This window comes from Myxocyprinus asiaticus, chromosome 44 (genome assembly GCF_019703515.2).
Source record: "Myxocyprinus asiaticus isolate MX2 ecotype Aquarium Trade chromosome 44, UBuf_Myxa_2, whole genome shotgun sequence".
NCBI classification, from domain to species: Eukaryota; Metazoa; Chordata; class Actinopteri; order Cypriniformes; family Catostomidae; genus Myxocyprinus; species Myxocyprinus asiaticus.
The window spans coordinates 20,078,647-20,095,525 of record NC_059387.1 but is presented as its reverse complement, the minus strand read 5'-3'; the positions used below and the strand labels follow the sequence as shown (position 1 = coordinate 20,095,525).

Genomic DNA, 16,879 nt, shown 5'->3' with positions numbered 1-16,879 from the left:
GAAAAATGGCTGGAGAGCTTTTCCCTCCTTTTGTTGCTTTCTCGCTTCTTTTTCATTCACTTTTCTCTTGCAAACTCTTTCCTTTATCTTCTCTCTCTCTCTCTCTCTCTCTCTCTCTCTCTCTCTTTCTCTCACTTATGGACATGAAAGCCTTTTTTCATTACTTATATGAGACAGTGCTTCATCTATGCTAGTGTACAGCTGGATTTTATGGACTTTTTATGCTGCTTCACATTGGAAACAGCACGGGTCCACATGCAATACAGCATGAAGCTCATCCTCTGATGCACAGCGTAAATTCAGGCCTGGGTATCATTACTCTCTTCACATCAGAACTGATTCAGGCTCCCAAGACACATTTACTGAGTTTTGATCTAACAGATCAAACATATTAAAGCATTAAAAAGAACCTCAAGAATAGTGTGAAGCTTCTATTTGTGCATTAGCCATGGGGACCACAATGGCACACATAAAAATGCACATCAAAAAACTTTGAAGAAAATTTAAACCGAGAGCAATAATTGGGAATTTTATATCACCTTTAGGGAATATAGGGATAGTTCACCCAAAAATGAAAATTTTCTCATCATTTACTCACACTTATGCGATCCTAGATGTGTATGACTTTCTTTCATCTGCTGAACACAAACGAAGATTTTTAGAAGAATATCTCAGCTCTGTACAATGCAAGTGAATGGGTGCCAAAATTTTGAAGCTCCAAAAATCACATAAATAAGCATAAAAATAATCCTTAAGACTCCAGTAGTTAAATCCATGTCTTCAAAAGCGATATGATAGGTGTGGGTGAGAAACAGATCACTTTCACAATCTTCTTGTGTTTTTGGTGATTCACATTCTTCATGCATACCACCCCCTACTGGGCAGGGAGAAGAATTTCAAGCAGAAAATGACTTAAATATTGATCTGTTTCTCACCCACACCTATCGTGTCACTTCTGAAGATATGGATTTAATCACTGGAGTCGTATGGATTACTTTTATGATGCCTTTATGTACTTTTTGGAGTGTAAAAGTTTGGCACCCATTCACATTGTATGGACCTACAGAGCTGAAATATTTTTCTAAAAATCATAATTTGTGTTCTGCAGAAGAAAGAAAGTCATACACATCTGGTATGTCATGAGGGTGAGTGAATTATGAGAGAATTTTCATTTTTGTGTGAACTATCCTTTTAAATTAATGTTTAAAGACCTAATTGAGTCTGACTGAGTCAAAACATCTGAGCATGTCTAGACTCAAATTCATCCTTATGACAACAAAATGTGCAGACCCATAAGAAAAAAAATACAGTATGAGATCTAATGTGTTTCTTGCATGCAGCAATGAGATTAAATGGAGATCAGATGGAGACATTAGTGAAGTGTCTAACTTTTTCGATTTTTTATTTTTCTCCTGAAAAAATACCCCAGTAATCCCATGCGTCTCCTCTAGAGTTTCAGAGGAAATCTCAACAATGTCTCAAATGGTGCTCAAATTTGCCAAGATATCAAAGTCCGCAATCAAAAATCAGATAATATGAACATTTCTCATCCAATTCTTCCAAGACCAAATTATCTGAGCTTTGCTATTCACATTTATTTCACAGCTAAATACTCTTACTGTATGTCAACACTTGTCTTATTTGTGTCTATATGTATTGCTGCTTAGGAATTTTTAGGAGAAACAACTGAGATGAAGTTGATACATTACTGAGGACTAAATGAAATCTTTTGAACTATGGAAAAGTAACCTCTAAGCAATAAAATCTTCCTCTGTGAAGACTTTCTAATGAAAACTCAGTGCTGTGTAGTCTGATTATTAAATGCCAATTTAGAAAAACTGTAGTCTAGCCTTTATGTTCACAATGTGTTTGCTTAGGTCTTAAGCAAACTCAGCAGAAAACAGCAGAACAGACAATGATCTCTTGGCCCTTGGTAAAGCAGGGTCTTCAATTTTTAAAAGCCAGACACAAAGTAACACACCTCAGCATGGGAACCTTTCTCCACTGATTTGACGATAGGTACTCTGTTACGATCCTCTAAAGTGAAGCCATAACCACCCTCGCTTGGCTTTATCTGAAACAATAATAAAAAATAAAAATAAGATGACTATGTGGTGTTAGATCTTGAGCAAATGGGTAAACAATTAACCTTATTTCATCATGCAGTGGCGTTCTATTACGATACATGCTTTGGAACCACTCCAAGCATCTGAACTTCACTAATGACCATTGTGCAGTTTCTTGCGGGCCAAGTTTGTTGACCCAGTATAAGAGTTATGAGAGGCTGGTTTAGGAACAGTCAAGCATAATTACTGGTGAAGAGTCTAGAGTCAGAGCTGGCCTGAGTTCAGACCCCCCGTACGTGCCGAAGCAGAAAAGCCCCACGCAAGTGAATGAAAACCACATGGGCTCATGCCAGCAAGCACTATTTAAGTGTCATCAGCTGTAGGCGATTACAGACGGCATCGCTCACCAGCAGTGACTTGGCAATGACATTCTCCACTATTTTTAGATCGTGTTTTACGGGCTTGTGCTTGGTGTTCGATCCTTCCATTTCTTCATCAGCAAAGAAGCGAAACAGAAGAGGCTCGTCCTTAAATTCACTCTTTTCCAGAACTGTTAAAAGATAAAAAGCAAGAGTTTTTGGGCAATTAGTACCCAATTCCCATTCAAATGGAAACTTACATTAGTAGTGGTAAATGAGGTAAACTATACAGTATAAAACAATTTTAAACAGCATTTTGTAAATGTTTTTATAATAATGCATACATCTCATAAAACTGAGATACTACATGGAATATTTTTAGTTTAACATATTAAATTCAATTGTCTCACCACATAAACATTTAAAATCAACTGTGTGGCAAAAAGGTGATTAAAAATGGTGAAAAACTGAAAGGTGACCAGTCACAAGACTTAAACCATAAACGTTCCCTTATATATCCATATACATTTTAACCTAAAATCTTTATGTTAACAAAATAAATCCATGGAAATGTAATGCGTCAACTACCCAATTGTGTTTAATTTCAGTATTTTATGATGTTCTGTAATTGACACATCTTAAAGCAACTTTATATCAACTATTTTGTTTTATGTTTGGCTGCTACTTGTCAGACAGCGCTCAAGTATTAAATTAAAGCTTAAATTGAATTCTGAATCACACATAAGAAGCTGAAGCATGTCAATGTATTGGAATGACAAGCGCACTGCTAAAGAGAGGATAAAGTTGTAAAGGGAAAGCTGTTTCTATGGAAAGTGGGTTCTACGAAAGGCACCAGCCAGGAATTCAATCTGTCACCATGGCAACATGGGCTCTAAACAATCCCTTCACTTTTGTAGTAAAAAAAAAAAAAATACCCCCAATGAGAAAAAGGGGACCAGTGTTCTCACTTAAATGGGCCAGATTAGATAAAGTTCAGTTAGTTTTAATGGTCACATAACCAAGTGAACCAGCTTATCTGGATGAACGTCATGATCACTTTCAGGGCCAGATACTGAAGAGTAGCCAAGTCAAGTTATTGTGTTCCATAAATTTGTTGGTAGTTTGCCTTATACACAATGTAATTGTAGGCTGCTGGGAGCGGCCTGTTTATGCATAATGAGAGACAATAAATGAGTCACACAAGCATGATGTGGACTTTGGCATTGAGTGCCCTGAAAACAAGACCTGAATCCTGCAAACATTCGGTTGCCATGACAACCAGCCAGTCAAAGTTGGATTGTGGAGAAAGTCGAGGGACAGAACGAGCAGAATTCTTCGTAAAGCAGTTTGTTAGAGGAAAAGTTTTGTAATGTGAATTTGACTGACAGGAAAAACTACAAAGAACTTGGGGTGGTTTGCTGGCCTTAAATGGTCTAAACTGGTCTTGCTGGTCTCTCAGCCTTGTCAATCTGGTCTTCAACTGGTCTAGCTGGTCTAGACCAGTTAAAAAGAGCCTAAAACCCCTAAAACTAGCCAACAGACCAGTCTGACCAGGCTTGGAGAGCAGCTAAGACTAGAAAACCATTTTATGCTAGTTTAAGCTGTTTTTTCAGCAGGGCAAGATGAACATTTGACAAAGTAGTAAATAAGACAAAGAAAAGCTCAAACCAGCCTAAGTTGGTTTGCTGGTCCTAACTGAAGTGCCCAAAATCCATAAAACAGACCAACCTGACCATGCTGAAAGACCAGCGAACCACCTTAGGCCGGTTTAAGCTTGTTTTTGTTTTGTTTTTTGTTTTGTTTTTCGGTAAGGCAAGAAGATGAAAATATGACAAAATGGAAAAAAGACAAAGAACAGCTAAAACCAGCTTAAGGTGGTCTCCACAGATCTAGCTGCTCTAGACCAGCTGAAGTATCCAAAACACCTCTAATGCCAGCCAATAGAGCAGCCTGAGCATGCTGGGAGGTCAGCTAAAACCAGCAAACATCTTAAGCTGGTTTAAGTTTGTTTTGCAGGCACAACAAGTAGATGAAAATATGACAAAATCGGGAAAAAGACAAAGAACAAGACCAGCTTAAACATTCCCAAAACCCCTCTAAAGCCAGCCAACAGACCAGGCTGGGAGACCAGCTAAGACTAGGAAACCATCTTAGGTTGGTTTAAGCTGTTTTTGTTTTTGTTTTTTGTTTTCTGGCAGGGTTGACAGAGATACAGAGTGAAAGTGAAGAAAAGGAAAGGCAGAATCCAACAGGGACAGAAAATGACAAAAAAGAAAGAAAAAGAAAGAAAGAAAGAAAGAAAGAAAAAGAAAGAAAGAAAGGAAACTAAATAAATGGGAATCATACCATGATGCATGAATCCATTGTCACACAGCTCCACCCCTAAGATCAGAGCCTCTTCTCTGGTTTTGCAGTCACCCTTAAGAGCAGAAAAAGACAAGTGCCACTCTCTTTGTCTGCTTACAAGCCGACAAAATGTCACACATGCTCCCTATAATCCCAGAAACCACATTTAAGTCACACAAACACTAGTGCAGTCCAGTCACCATAGTGGGACAACTCCGAAGAGTCACTTGACCGCCTGGCAATAATTTAATGGCAGATTCTATTTGCACCCTGGTAAAAAATAATGGTATATGCAATTTGCACCCCAGTGCAAATAGTGGCAGATATTATTTTCACCACAACCCTGGTGCAAATAATGGCAGATACTAATTGCACCCTGTTGCAAATAGTGTCAGATGCTAGTTGCACCCTGGTGCAAATGATGATGTGTGCTATTTACACCCCAGTGCAAATATTGGCAAATATTATTTGCACCCCAACCCCGGTGCAAATAATGGTAGATACTAATTGCACCCTGGTGTAAATAGTGTCATATACTAGTTGCACACATATTTAAATACTAACATACAGTATGGGCATCACTGCAGTGTGTTTATTGTGTTTATTTAGAGTCCCATGTTGATGTGTTTACATCAACCCCTACCCCTAAACCTAAACTTAACCTTATCTTAGAAAAAATAACCGTGGTTTTACTACAGTAACCATAGTTTTACCATGGCATTTTGTTGTAAATGTAAAAAAACCATAAAATTAACCATGATTACTACAGTTGAAGTTGGAAGTTTACATACACCATTGGCAAATACATTTAAACTCAGTTTTTCACAATTTATGGCATTTAATCATAGAAAACATTCCCTGTCTTAGGTCAGTTAGGATCACTACTTTATTTTAAGAATGTGAAATGTCAGAATAATAGTAGACAGAATTATTTATTTCAGCTTCGATTTCTTTCATCACATTCCCAGTGGGTCAGAAGTTTACATACACTTTGTTAGTATTTTGCAGCATTGCCTTTAAATTGTTTAACTTCGGTCAAACATTTTGGGTAGCCTTCCACAAGTTGCTGGAATTTTGGCCCATTCCTCCAGAACTTTGTAACTGAGTCAGGTTTGTAGGCCTCTTTGCTCGCACATGATTTTTCAGTTCTGCCCACAAATTTTCTTTCGGATTGAGGTCAGGGCTTTGTGATTGCCACTCCAATACCTTGACTTTGTTGTCCTTAAGCCATTTTGCCACTACTTTGGAGGTATGCTTGGGGTCATTGTTCATTTGGAAGACCCATTTGCAACCGAGCTTTAACTTCCTGTCTGATGTTTTGAGATGTTGCTTCTATATATCCACATATTTTCCTTCCTCATGATGTCATCTATTTTGTGAAGTGCACCAGTCCCTCCTGCAGCAAAGCACCCCCACAACATGATGCTGCCATCCCCATGCTTCACGGTTGGGATGGTGTTCTTCGGCTTGCAAGCCTCACCCTTTTTCCTCCAAACATATGCCATTATGGCCAAACAGTTCAACTTTTGTTTCATCAGACCAGAGGACATTTCTCCAGAAAGTAAGATCTTTGTCCCCATGTGCAATTGCAAACTGTATTCTGGCTTTTTTATGGCAGTTTTGGAGCAGTGGCTTCTTCCTTGTACCTTTCAGGTTTAATTTTAAATGTAACTATATTTATTTATTACACATTATACATTTGCACATATACAGTGAAATTTTTTTTTTTCCACATATCCCAGCTAAGCTGGGGTCAGAGTGCAGGGTCAGCCATGATATGGCACCCCTGGAGCAGATAGGGTCAAGGGCCTTGCTCAAGGGCCCAACAGTGGCAACTTGGCAGTGCTAGGGCTTGAACCCCCGACCTTCTGATCAGTAACCCAGAGCCTTAGCCGCTGAGCCATCACTGCCCCCTGGCTATGTCGACATAGGACTCGTTTTACTGTGGATATAGATACTAGTCTACCTGTTTTCTCCAGTATCTTCACAAGGTCCTTTGCTGTTGTTCTGGGATTGATTTGCACTTTTTGCGCCAAACTACATTCATCTCTAGGAGACAGAATGCGTCTCCTTCCTGAGCAGTATGATGGCTGCGTGGTCCCATGGGGTTTATATTGGCATTAAAATACATCCACAGGTACACCTTCAATTCAGTACACCTCCTATCAGAAGCTAATTGTCTAATTGTCTAAAGGCTTGACATCAATTTCTGGAATTTTCCAAGCTGTTTAAAGGCACAGTTAACTTAATGTATGTAAACTTCTGACCCACTGGAATTGTGATATAGTCAATTAAAAGTGAAACAATCTGTCTGTAAACAACTGTTGGAAATATTACTGTACTAACACAATGGTTAATTGCATTAAAACTATGGTTTCTGCCAAAAAAACAACATGGTTACTACAGTATTAGTATTAGTAATACAGTGATGCAATCACAAAAGCGATGCCGAGCCGCAGGAACGAGTGCAACTGACAGACCCCGCCTCCTGATCAAACCCTTCTCTGCACTCCTCGACATTCACCGTGACCAAATCGCTGCGATGAAATCAACATTTATATTCATTTTTATCTATTATTTTAAGTAGTATTAAAGGAAATATTAAGAGTGGAAACAGGAAATCGGATGGGAAAAAGAATAGGACAAAAGGTGGATTCAAACTGCTGTCACTAAGACAACACTACACAATCATACACCGTCTTTACACTCCATGCCACTGCAGTGACTCCCGTTGTCTAGTCTGTCATATATTCCTGTGGTTTCACCAGACTATTGGGGTGAAAATAACCGTGCCGTGTGGCAGATGCTATTTACACCGGGGTGCAAATAGACACTCCGTAATTTAATTGTCAAACACAATACATCATCTCGTTGAACGTTAACATGCATGAATGTGAGGGTTGCCCCTCAATCTTTAAACCACACTTCTATTCCACAAGTCTAGTCCAAATCTGCAGTCTCATTATGGTGACTCGTTTGCTTTTGTATGAGGCTTTAGCGGACAGAACTAGACTCCAAGGCTAGAGTAGAATAGCTGGTTAATTGCTACAGTGCACTTCCTTGTCAGCATATTTAAAATCTCTCACTTCCTGTAGAGGAAAACGTGTTTCCAAGCTGTCTATAGTAGCATCATATCAAACAATCAGACTGACTCGCTTTAGGTTTTTCATTGTATGGAAAAGAAAAAAAAAGGTTCTTCTGTGTTCAATGGCAGAAAGAAAGCTATAGTTTGGACAATATGAGGGTGAGTAAATTGTGAAAGAATTTTTCATTTTTGGCAGAGCTATCCCTTTAATGTCAAATTAGTACAATTAGTATTCAAATCTTACCTGTGCTATCAGCCAGTCGATTAGCTTGTTGGCCATGACCACAGATTTATATGTTCTTAGATGATAATCTTTATCCCTGTGTAAAAAACAAGAAACATTTTTACTTGAACAGAATGTGTTGTCTCTGCACAAGGCTCAAGAGACACACATTTCAAGCTGACTTTTAACCTTTGCCTTGAGTTACATCTGCTGGACAAAGTTTCAGAGGGAGCTGTTCTCTGCTTTCAAGTCACTACAACCATTTCCTCTTCATGTTTCAAAGCCCAAAAAAGTCCTTTACCTTAAATTTCTTTCTGAATAGAGGCTGCCACTTTTCACTGTTTAAATTAAATGAAAAATCACTACTGACCCTATTTACTTCCTTAATACGTGTTCCTGTTCTTATTGTAAATGATTAATTGTGCATGTTATTCTAAAGGGGGGAAAATATGTCTTCATGATCTTTCTTCAAAATGTAAAACTTACTTAGCCTCTTAAATAACTTTGCTTTTCGACTGACATCACCTAGGCTGTGTGAGCTATTTAACCACTGGCGTTTTATGGATTACTTTTATGCTGTCTTTATATGCTTTTTGAGCTTCAAAGTTTTGGACACTATTGACTTGCACTGTATTGCGCTACAGATCTGAGATATTCTTCTAAAAATCTTTGTTTGAGTTCAGCAGAAGAAAGGAAGCCATACACATCATGGGATGGCATGAGAGTGAGTAAATGATGACACACTATTAATTTTTGGGTATACTATTCCTTTATCCAATCTTGCCAATTGTTAACATAGCATTTTAATGTAATAAATGTTATGAAAATAATAGCAAATAAAGCTAGATTTGAAAAAGAAGTGCTAAAATTGGGATACGTCAAGATGCCAAAGATAGTGAACTTGATCTTTAGCCTTCATGTCCCAGTCATCATTTTGGTTCCAAGTAGGTAGAGGCTCAAACAAATATGTCATCATTCATCTGACAATATTTTCATCCTCTCCACAATCAACTGCAAACTCGCATCCAAGTCGGGCTTTGTCCTCAATGCATCAAATCAAGTCTCGCCCTACTTTTTTTCTGTTAAATATCCTTTTCACTGATCTAGAATGGGTTGCAAATGGCATTTCATATTTACTTTGGCTATGTAAACAGTAATCTGTTTTCATGTGAAAGCTACATTTTCAGTTCCCTGATGTCATTGTTTCCCAAATCATTTTTGAAAGTTTCGGTGAGAAAAAAAGTTTTCGGTGGAGGAAAACGCTGTTCCAGTGTGGATGAGATGAATAAACATAGCAAAATTAATGCATTTTCAGACGAAAACGAATGATTGTGGACATGGCCTTTCTCTAACCATGTTCTAGTCTTGCTACGTGACAATGCTAACCAAGCTAGGTGAAAGCTGATCAAGTTTAGTAGAAACTGACAACTTTTATCAGTGTACAAAGTTTAGACTCGAGTGACATATGACACTCTATGAAACCTCTATGAGCAATTTTCTATGCTATGAAATTTACTTAGAGCATAAGTTACAAATCCTACTTCCCCACTCAATAGAGGTCAGCAGGTGCCTCTCTGCCCATTGCTGTCCAGCTACAGGGCCTGGTGTGGGCTTAATAGATACTTTGTGGTTGCTTCCAGACCACAGGAAATCACTATGAAACAGAGCAGAGATTTTCCCATGAAGCCAGGGGTCTCTTGAGGGTCACTGCTGTGCTAGGCCAGAGGGCTATGGCTTTGGAAGGCCCACACCCTCATGACTTATACATAAACACAGTCAAAGCCAAACTTAGAAACTCATAAAATTTGAAAGAGTAACATCCCTGTTCCATTTTAACTTAAACAAACACCTCCAGATGTCAGGAAATGTACAGGATTTTTTTCTAAGTAAACTCACTAAACATTAACTCTGAAATATACTGGTGTCATTGTTATGGTTTGCAAGTCCACCAGCATCAAACCAGCATACACCAGCTCGGACCAGCATAGAAATTCATGCTTGTCTAAGCTGGTCTTTTCAGCAGGGGTGTGAAGGTTTGTTACATTGCATAATAATGTTTTTAAATCATAGACCAAAAGTGTAAGGCTGGACAGGTAATGCCATGCTTTAAAAAAATACAGAAATGGAGCAAGCCCTTCCTCTGTAGCTGTACCCAGAACTGCCACTGTGTCAAATGAGGGTAAACAGTGTTACCACAGGCTGCCATATGCCTGGCACAAGAGCACTGCAATCTACTGGACAAGTGTTTGCAAAGGCCAGCCAAACCTTTCGACTCCTCTTTAGTCTTGAAAATAAAAATGGCAAGGCTCTTGTTTTATCCCATGGTCATTTGGTTATGTTTAAACAATTATAGAAAGGCCTAAAGAATATTCTTTCAAACCTTTCCTTACTCCTTCAAAGTTGTAGTATTACTGTTATGTCAGGAATGTTTCTCACCCACACAGGATTTAGGGGTGCATTGTCAAGCTAGATGTTTTTACATGGGTAAAGCGGGGGCGTCAAACCCCTCCTGAGCTCCCCCGACCAGCAGGAAATACCAGATAATTAAACTGGAGCTGTGTTGCTAACATCTCCAATTATAGTTACACAGAGATGGTCAGTACAGGGCGTAAGAGTAGAGAAATACGTGTGTATACAAGTTCTTATGCACAAAACACACATGACAGTTACAAATGCAAAGACACAGATGCACAAACAAAGAGAACAACCTTAGCTTTGAACAAGACCTATACAACAGAGAAACTATGAAATTTACTGTGCAGAAAATGGTATGAAACTCTAAAGAATGAATTTGTGGGATTGCAAATTTGCAGTACAACCCAATGTGAATCCAAAATCAGAAAATGGAGCCCTCCGATCACTTTAACAAGAGAATGTGAATCCATTAGCTTTTGTCTGTTTGACGAGAGGAGTTTAATGTTCTGTGGACGGGTCACCTGCCAAAATCTCTAATAGCACCTGTTTTACATTTGGAGCTTCCACTCATTTGCAGTGCAGTGAAGGACACCTCTATCATAGGCAGAACACACACTGAGAAAGACAGTCAAGTATAACTTGGTGTTAAGACCATTTCGTTCAGTTGTCATTGTGTCTAACTTCATCAGCTAGGATTAAGACTATGGCTATTGACTAAACTATGGCGTCCCACCACTGAATGTTCACAGGTCCTAAAGCTATTCAGTCCAGTTAGAGAAGTGTACAAATCCATTACAGGTCTATTCTGACTTAATCTGCATCTAACACATCAAGAACTTGTTTATTTTTTTTATTTTTTTATGTTCAGCAGACCTGCTACACACTTAACCTTTGAAAATGTACAGTCAGTGGGGATGAGTGTACATATGAATGTCAACATGATCTCAATAGTATTCATAGATTACATAAAAGTTTTATTATTATTATTCATAGAATACTGATTTTATAAAGTTCTGACAATTACAACCAGTCTTTAGAAATCACACAGAATTGAATGACATTTTCATTGTAAAATTAGGTAAAAATTTGTTAAGTGTGTTAAAAATAAGTATGTTAAATACATTTTATAGTGCTAAACATATGATTATAAGTACAATAAAATCTCATTTAATCTAACTGAATTTATTAATCAATACAACAACAAAACAATCTGTGAATTCTATATTATATGAACCTAAACCTAAACTGAAAAAATATTTGAGCCTATTTTTAAGGTTTACGCATTTACATTTTTAATAAACAAAATTCCATCAAATTTAATTGTGTATTTTTTTTACAAAAATTTAATTAATAAAACTTAAAATATTTAATTTATTTCATTATAAATTTCTCAATTCAATTTTATAGAATTTTTAATTAAAATCTGTAGAGCATTCATAAATATCTGTACTTCTCAAATGTTGTACATGTGTCGATATTATGCATACCAGTGTCTTTTTTTACCAGTGTTTTTATTTTTTATTTTTTTAACTTGAAAATAAACAGTAAGTTTTAGGATTTTGAAAAATGTCAAACAAAGAAAAATTATGACAAAAAAATAAAAAATAATAATAATAATTAGGATTCTTTACTTTTTATTTCAAGATCAAATTTAGGTAATTTGTGACATTGATCATGTTATGTCCTGCAAGTTCAGATCTCCTTGCTTCCATTGAGGTACACAAATGCTCTTTGGAACATTCTCAAATCATGTTCATTTTTCAAATCAACTTTTCACTCAAATTGTCATGTTAATAATATAATTTGCAATGAATGTATTTGTGTATTAAAATTTTTATCAAATTAGAAAAACGCAGAATAGAAGCATTTTGACTGGTGGTCTCAGACTTTGGGATCACTGTATGTTTGAATGCTCTGATTCCAGATAATCCTCCAACACTGTGATTCTTTATCTAACTGTCTCCAAATTCACTATTTTTCCTGTAGGTGCTATATTTAGATAGGAAGAAGGAACGGGGGGTGCAAATGCACCTGGCAGAACTGATGTGACTGCAGACAGCTGTAATGATGTGGAACTAAGATACTGGCCTCTTACCTGATCACAGGCGTGAATAAACTATGGAGTCGGCAGAACAGCCTCACACCCTGAGGAGGAGGAGGGCATTCGTTACCATAAGCCAAAGTTTCCAGAAGGCATAGAATAAGACAGAGAGAAACTGGTTATTTAGCAGAGCAGTGTTGGTTGAGTTACCTTGGAGATGACATCCTGCATGTCACTGCGAGGGTGGTACGTGCCATCGTCATAGCGGAACCTATAGAGCACTGGTTCGGCCTTAAACTGGTGCTTGTCTGTTACTGGAACGATTCAAATCAGAGATTAAAATCTTCAACCTAATCTTCAACCTAATTCAAAATGTATAAATGACGCATTAATCAAAATGAATGCTTAATCTTGGTAAAGGATTGAAGTAAAATATTAGAAAGTTTAATGTTATGTATATGTAAAAATTCTTAACTATAATAGTCATATTAATAACCTCAGCAAACACTCAGCAAAGGCTGAAAGACACTTCTCACCAAACCCGTAAATGCGAGCGAGGGGAGAGGGAGCCTTAATATTCAAATTTATTTCTCCCTATTAGGAAGCGATGAAGTGAAAAGTGATTTAGCATGAAGTCCTGGTTCACAGCCAGTCATTTTCTTTTAAGAGAAAAGTCCATACGGTGAGTCTGGATTCAGCAGAACCCAACCCCTCCACCCAAACAAATGACAAAGTAATAGCAGGCAGAGGACTAACCATTTCCCTAAGTATTAAACAAACAGCGGGGTGTGATGGGATGAATATTTGTAATGATTTATATAAACACAGACTAAGTTATAAAAAGCCAGCTGCACTTAGAAACTCCTCCAGGCCCGAGAACAGCGATGATGTCAGGGCTCTTGAAATATTAGGAGAGCTATTTGTCCAATTAGCCATCTGTATGACAGGTGTGCATTAATAGACCACAAATGATGATGGTGAAGACCTATCAAGGGACTATTTGAGTCGAGAAATGAAAGAGATGACAGTCAATTCCACTAGATTTGACAGAAAACTCTCAAGCAGTTTCACTGTCTTGATCATCATTAGTTCAATTACAGTATACAGTTCACCCAACATGAAAATTATTTCATCATTTACTCACTCTCATGCTGTTCCAAACCTGTCTGATTTCCTTATATAGTGACCAGAAGCTGTCAAGCTCAAAAAATCCAAAGCTCCATTAAAAAAAAAAAAAAATCATCATTAAAGTAATTTATATGATGTGCTATATTACAAGTCTTCTGAAGCCATACGATAGCTTTGTGTGAGGAAAAGACCAAGACTAACCATGGTGGATGATGCCATTTTCCAGTAGGGCCTGGCCCAAGTGAACCCCCTCCTCAGGGTTATTGGTCTCTCCGATTTCCATCAGCCATGACACAAACTCACTGAGAACAGAGAGGCAGAGAACACATAAATAATGTGAGGAAAAACAACGAGGGATCCACAAATTATAGGAATGACTGTCAACAAAATCCATTAGAATTGAGTGATCACACCACAGAGACAAGCTCGATTATTAATAGTCTTCCAGTGCAGTGCGGTGGAGTTTAGTCCAGCCTCTTTTCCAAATGAAGTCGTAATGTAGTTTTTGAGACCCTCACATTTATTATACTGTTAATTATTGTAGTTTTTATTTATTTAAGCTTAAGTTTTCCATGCTTCATTTAGAGAAAATTATTATTTATAGCAGACAACAAAAACATGAGATTAATGAGGGGCACTGCAAAAATCATTTTATAACTTTATATTTTTCTTTTAGGTCAATTAAATAAGATTCAGAAACAAAGCTGTTATAAACTGTTTTAATAAGCCTTGTTTTAAGATAATATATCTTGAATTAAGTGTATTTTTCTTGCCTTTTAGGCATGTTGTTTCTTTTTTTCTTGATTTAAGCATAAAACTCACTAAATTTAGCTACATCAAGAAAGAAAACTATTCACCAAAGGGGAAACAATATCATAATATCTTTGGCAATTTTGCTACTCAATTTATCTTAAGTAAGTATATAGTAAGTAGATATTTTTAATAGTAAACAAGACAAAACTACTGATTAGGAAAGTGTTCCTTTGCAGTATGTAAACACTCATGTTCTCTCCTGCTCTTCCGATCTTTCTTGCTCTCTGTACCATCTGTCTTTTTCTCTTGACAGTTACACTAAAGTTAAACTGACTGCCCTGTATAATTTTACAATTTTGCCGGGCAAAACCACTGGCTTTGAGGAGGATATCTGCTTCTACTCTCAACATTCCCTCCCTCTCTCTCCTTCCCTCCATCTATCCATCCCTCCACAAAACCAAAACGAACATGCCCTGCTCCGCCAGAGTAATCCTGTGGTTCTTCCCAAAGTTTTTGAAACCCAGTGGTGATACAGCATGAGAAACATCTCAGACTCCAGCAGACCTAAAACCTCTATGCGTGTGTGAGGGACAGAAAGAGCTAGAATGAGTGATGGATATGGAGAGAAACAGACATAGAAAGCAACATGGAGGAAATAGGCAGATCGAAAAAGTACAAATGTAAGAAGCATCAAAGCAAGGCATGTGTGACAGAATGTGATTGAACAAATATAACAGAGGAGAGAAATAAAGAAAAGAGAGAGGATTTTGTCAGCCTGATGTCAAATTCCAGTTGTTACTTGCATTTTAACTGTGTAAATTTCACACCATTTTCCTGACAACAATGTTGTCATTAATTAAATTACTGAAATTGTACTCAAAACTAGTTCTTAATACGACTAATGCTACTTAATTTGTCCTTCACATACCATATGGCCAAAAACATTTGGACACCCATATGTGCTATTTGAGCAATTCATTTTTAAAACCATCAGAATCAATAATGTTGGTCCTCCCTAACAGTTTATGTTTTTTTTAGGAAGGCTTTCCATAGATTTTGGTTTTTTTCTATAGAAGTTGGAAGAGTGATCCTTAAACAGTGTTCTGGCAAACCCGTTGTAAGCATTTCGTAACCAATGCGGCAAATTCACCACAACCTCATAATTTCACATGCTTGCTCACTTTTTGCAGAATTTGAAGAAAATTTTGTTAAGAATTTTTTGGGGTTAAGAAATGATAAACAATAGGAAAAAAGAGCAGACTGAAAAAAAAAATGTGGAGCAACACAGAGATGAAAGCAATAGATATTTTCATCTTGGAGACATCACATTGATCAAAAATATTCATATTCCTGGATGAGAGTCACAATTAAAATAGTAACATAAACAGGTGGCCAAAGCTCTTCTGTGTTTCAGCACTCTGAGAGCGTAAAATCAACGTGATACATTATTTATTTGTATGAATACAGTACTCAATTGTCTTAGTAAACTTATATAGATATGAAATAATCATGAAAATATAATTTATGAAAGTGCAAAAAAAATTTTGGAACTGAAGTCATTGTAAAAAATGTTTTAAAAATATATATATATATATATATATATATATATATATATATATATATATATATATATATATATATATATATATAAAGTTTTGACTTTTTTTGTGTGTGTTACACTATTTATAAGAGAAACATTTCAGGTGTGGGCACAACCTCAAAAAATGGATGAGGCACAGGGGGTGGAATGAGGTCCTGGGTCACTAAAGACCCAAGATATGTGTTTAAGGGTTAATCCATGTCTTCTGAAGTGATCCAATCAGTTTTGGTTGAGAACAGAGTACAGCAACGTACATCTTGTCATTGCATTCTCAAGGTACGATCAGGATTTCAAACTCGATTACTCTAGTGCTTGATGCATGTGCAGAGCGCTAGATGGCGCTAGGAAGTGTAATCGAGCTTGAAATAATGATCGCCAAGGACACTGCTGATGTCAAGTTTTATAGTGAAAAAGGAGTTATATTTTGGTCTTATGAATCACTTTTATGCTGCCTTTATAAGCATTTTGGAGCTAAAGTTTTGGCCACCATTCACTTGCATTGTATAAACCTACAGAGCTGAGATATACTTCTAAAAATCTTTGTTTGTGTTCTGCAGAAGAAAAAAAGTCATACACAACTGGGATGGCAAAAGGGTGCGTAAATGATGAGAGAATTTTCATTTTTGGCTGAACTATCCTTTTAAGAATGTTTGCCCAGACAGAGATATCATTTCACAGGTTTTGTTGTCTTATGGTTTTTTTTATTCCATCTGGCAGTCTGACACACACATACACACACACACAGACACTTGAACATTAGCCGCCTGTGTTCTCTTTCCTTAATGAATCCATTCCTGTTCAAGACCTCAATGTCTTTGTATTGTCTGGAAACACTGGGGAGAAATTTGTGCCCCAGTTTAAAT

General features: G+C 37.1%; 1 protein-coding gene across 1 annotated transcript in view; it reads right to left on the bottom strand.

The window, feature by feature from the left end:
- Positions 1 to 16,879, bottom strand: part of prex2 (phosphatidylinositol-3,4,5-trisphosphate-dependent Rac exchange factor 2) — a 182,454-nt gene that overhangs the window by 108,913 nt on the left and 56,662 nt on the right. The window contains exons 11-17 of the mRNA XM_051687368.1: positions 13,865 to 13,965; positions 12,746 to 12,849; positions 12,590 to 12,639; positions 8,101 to 8,176; positions 4,772 to 4,844; positions 2,474 to 2,616; positions 1,982 to 2,074 (exon numbers count right to left, since the gene is read on the bottom strand). Of these exons, the coding sequence (XP_051543328.1) occupies positions 1,982 to 2,074; positions 2,474 to 2,616; positions 4,772 to 4,844; positions 8,101 to 8,176; positions 12,590 to 12,639; positions 12,746 to 12,849; positions 13,865 to 13,965 (640 nt within the window). The remainder of the gene's footprint in view (positions 1 to 1,981; positions 2,075 to 2,473; positions 2,617 to 4,771; positions 4,845 to 8,100; positions 8,177 to 12,589; positions 12,640 to 12,745; positions 12,850 to 13,864; positions 13,966 to 16,879) is intronic.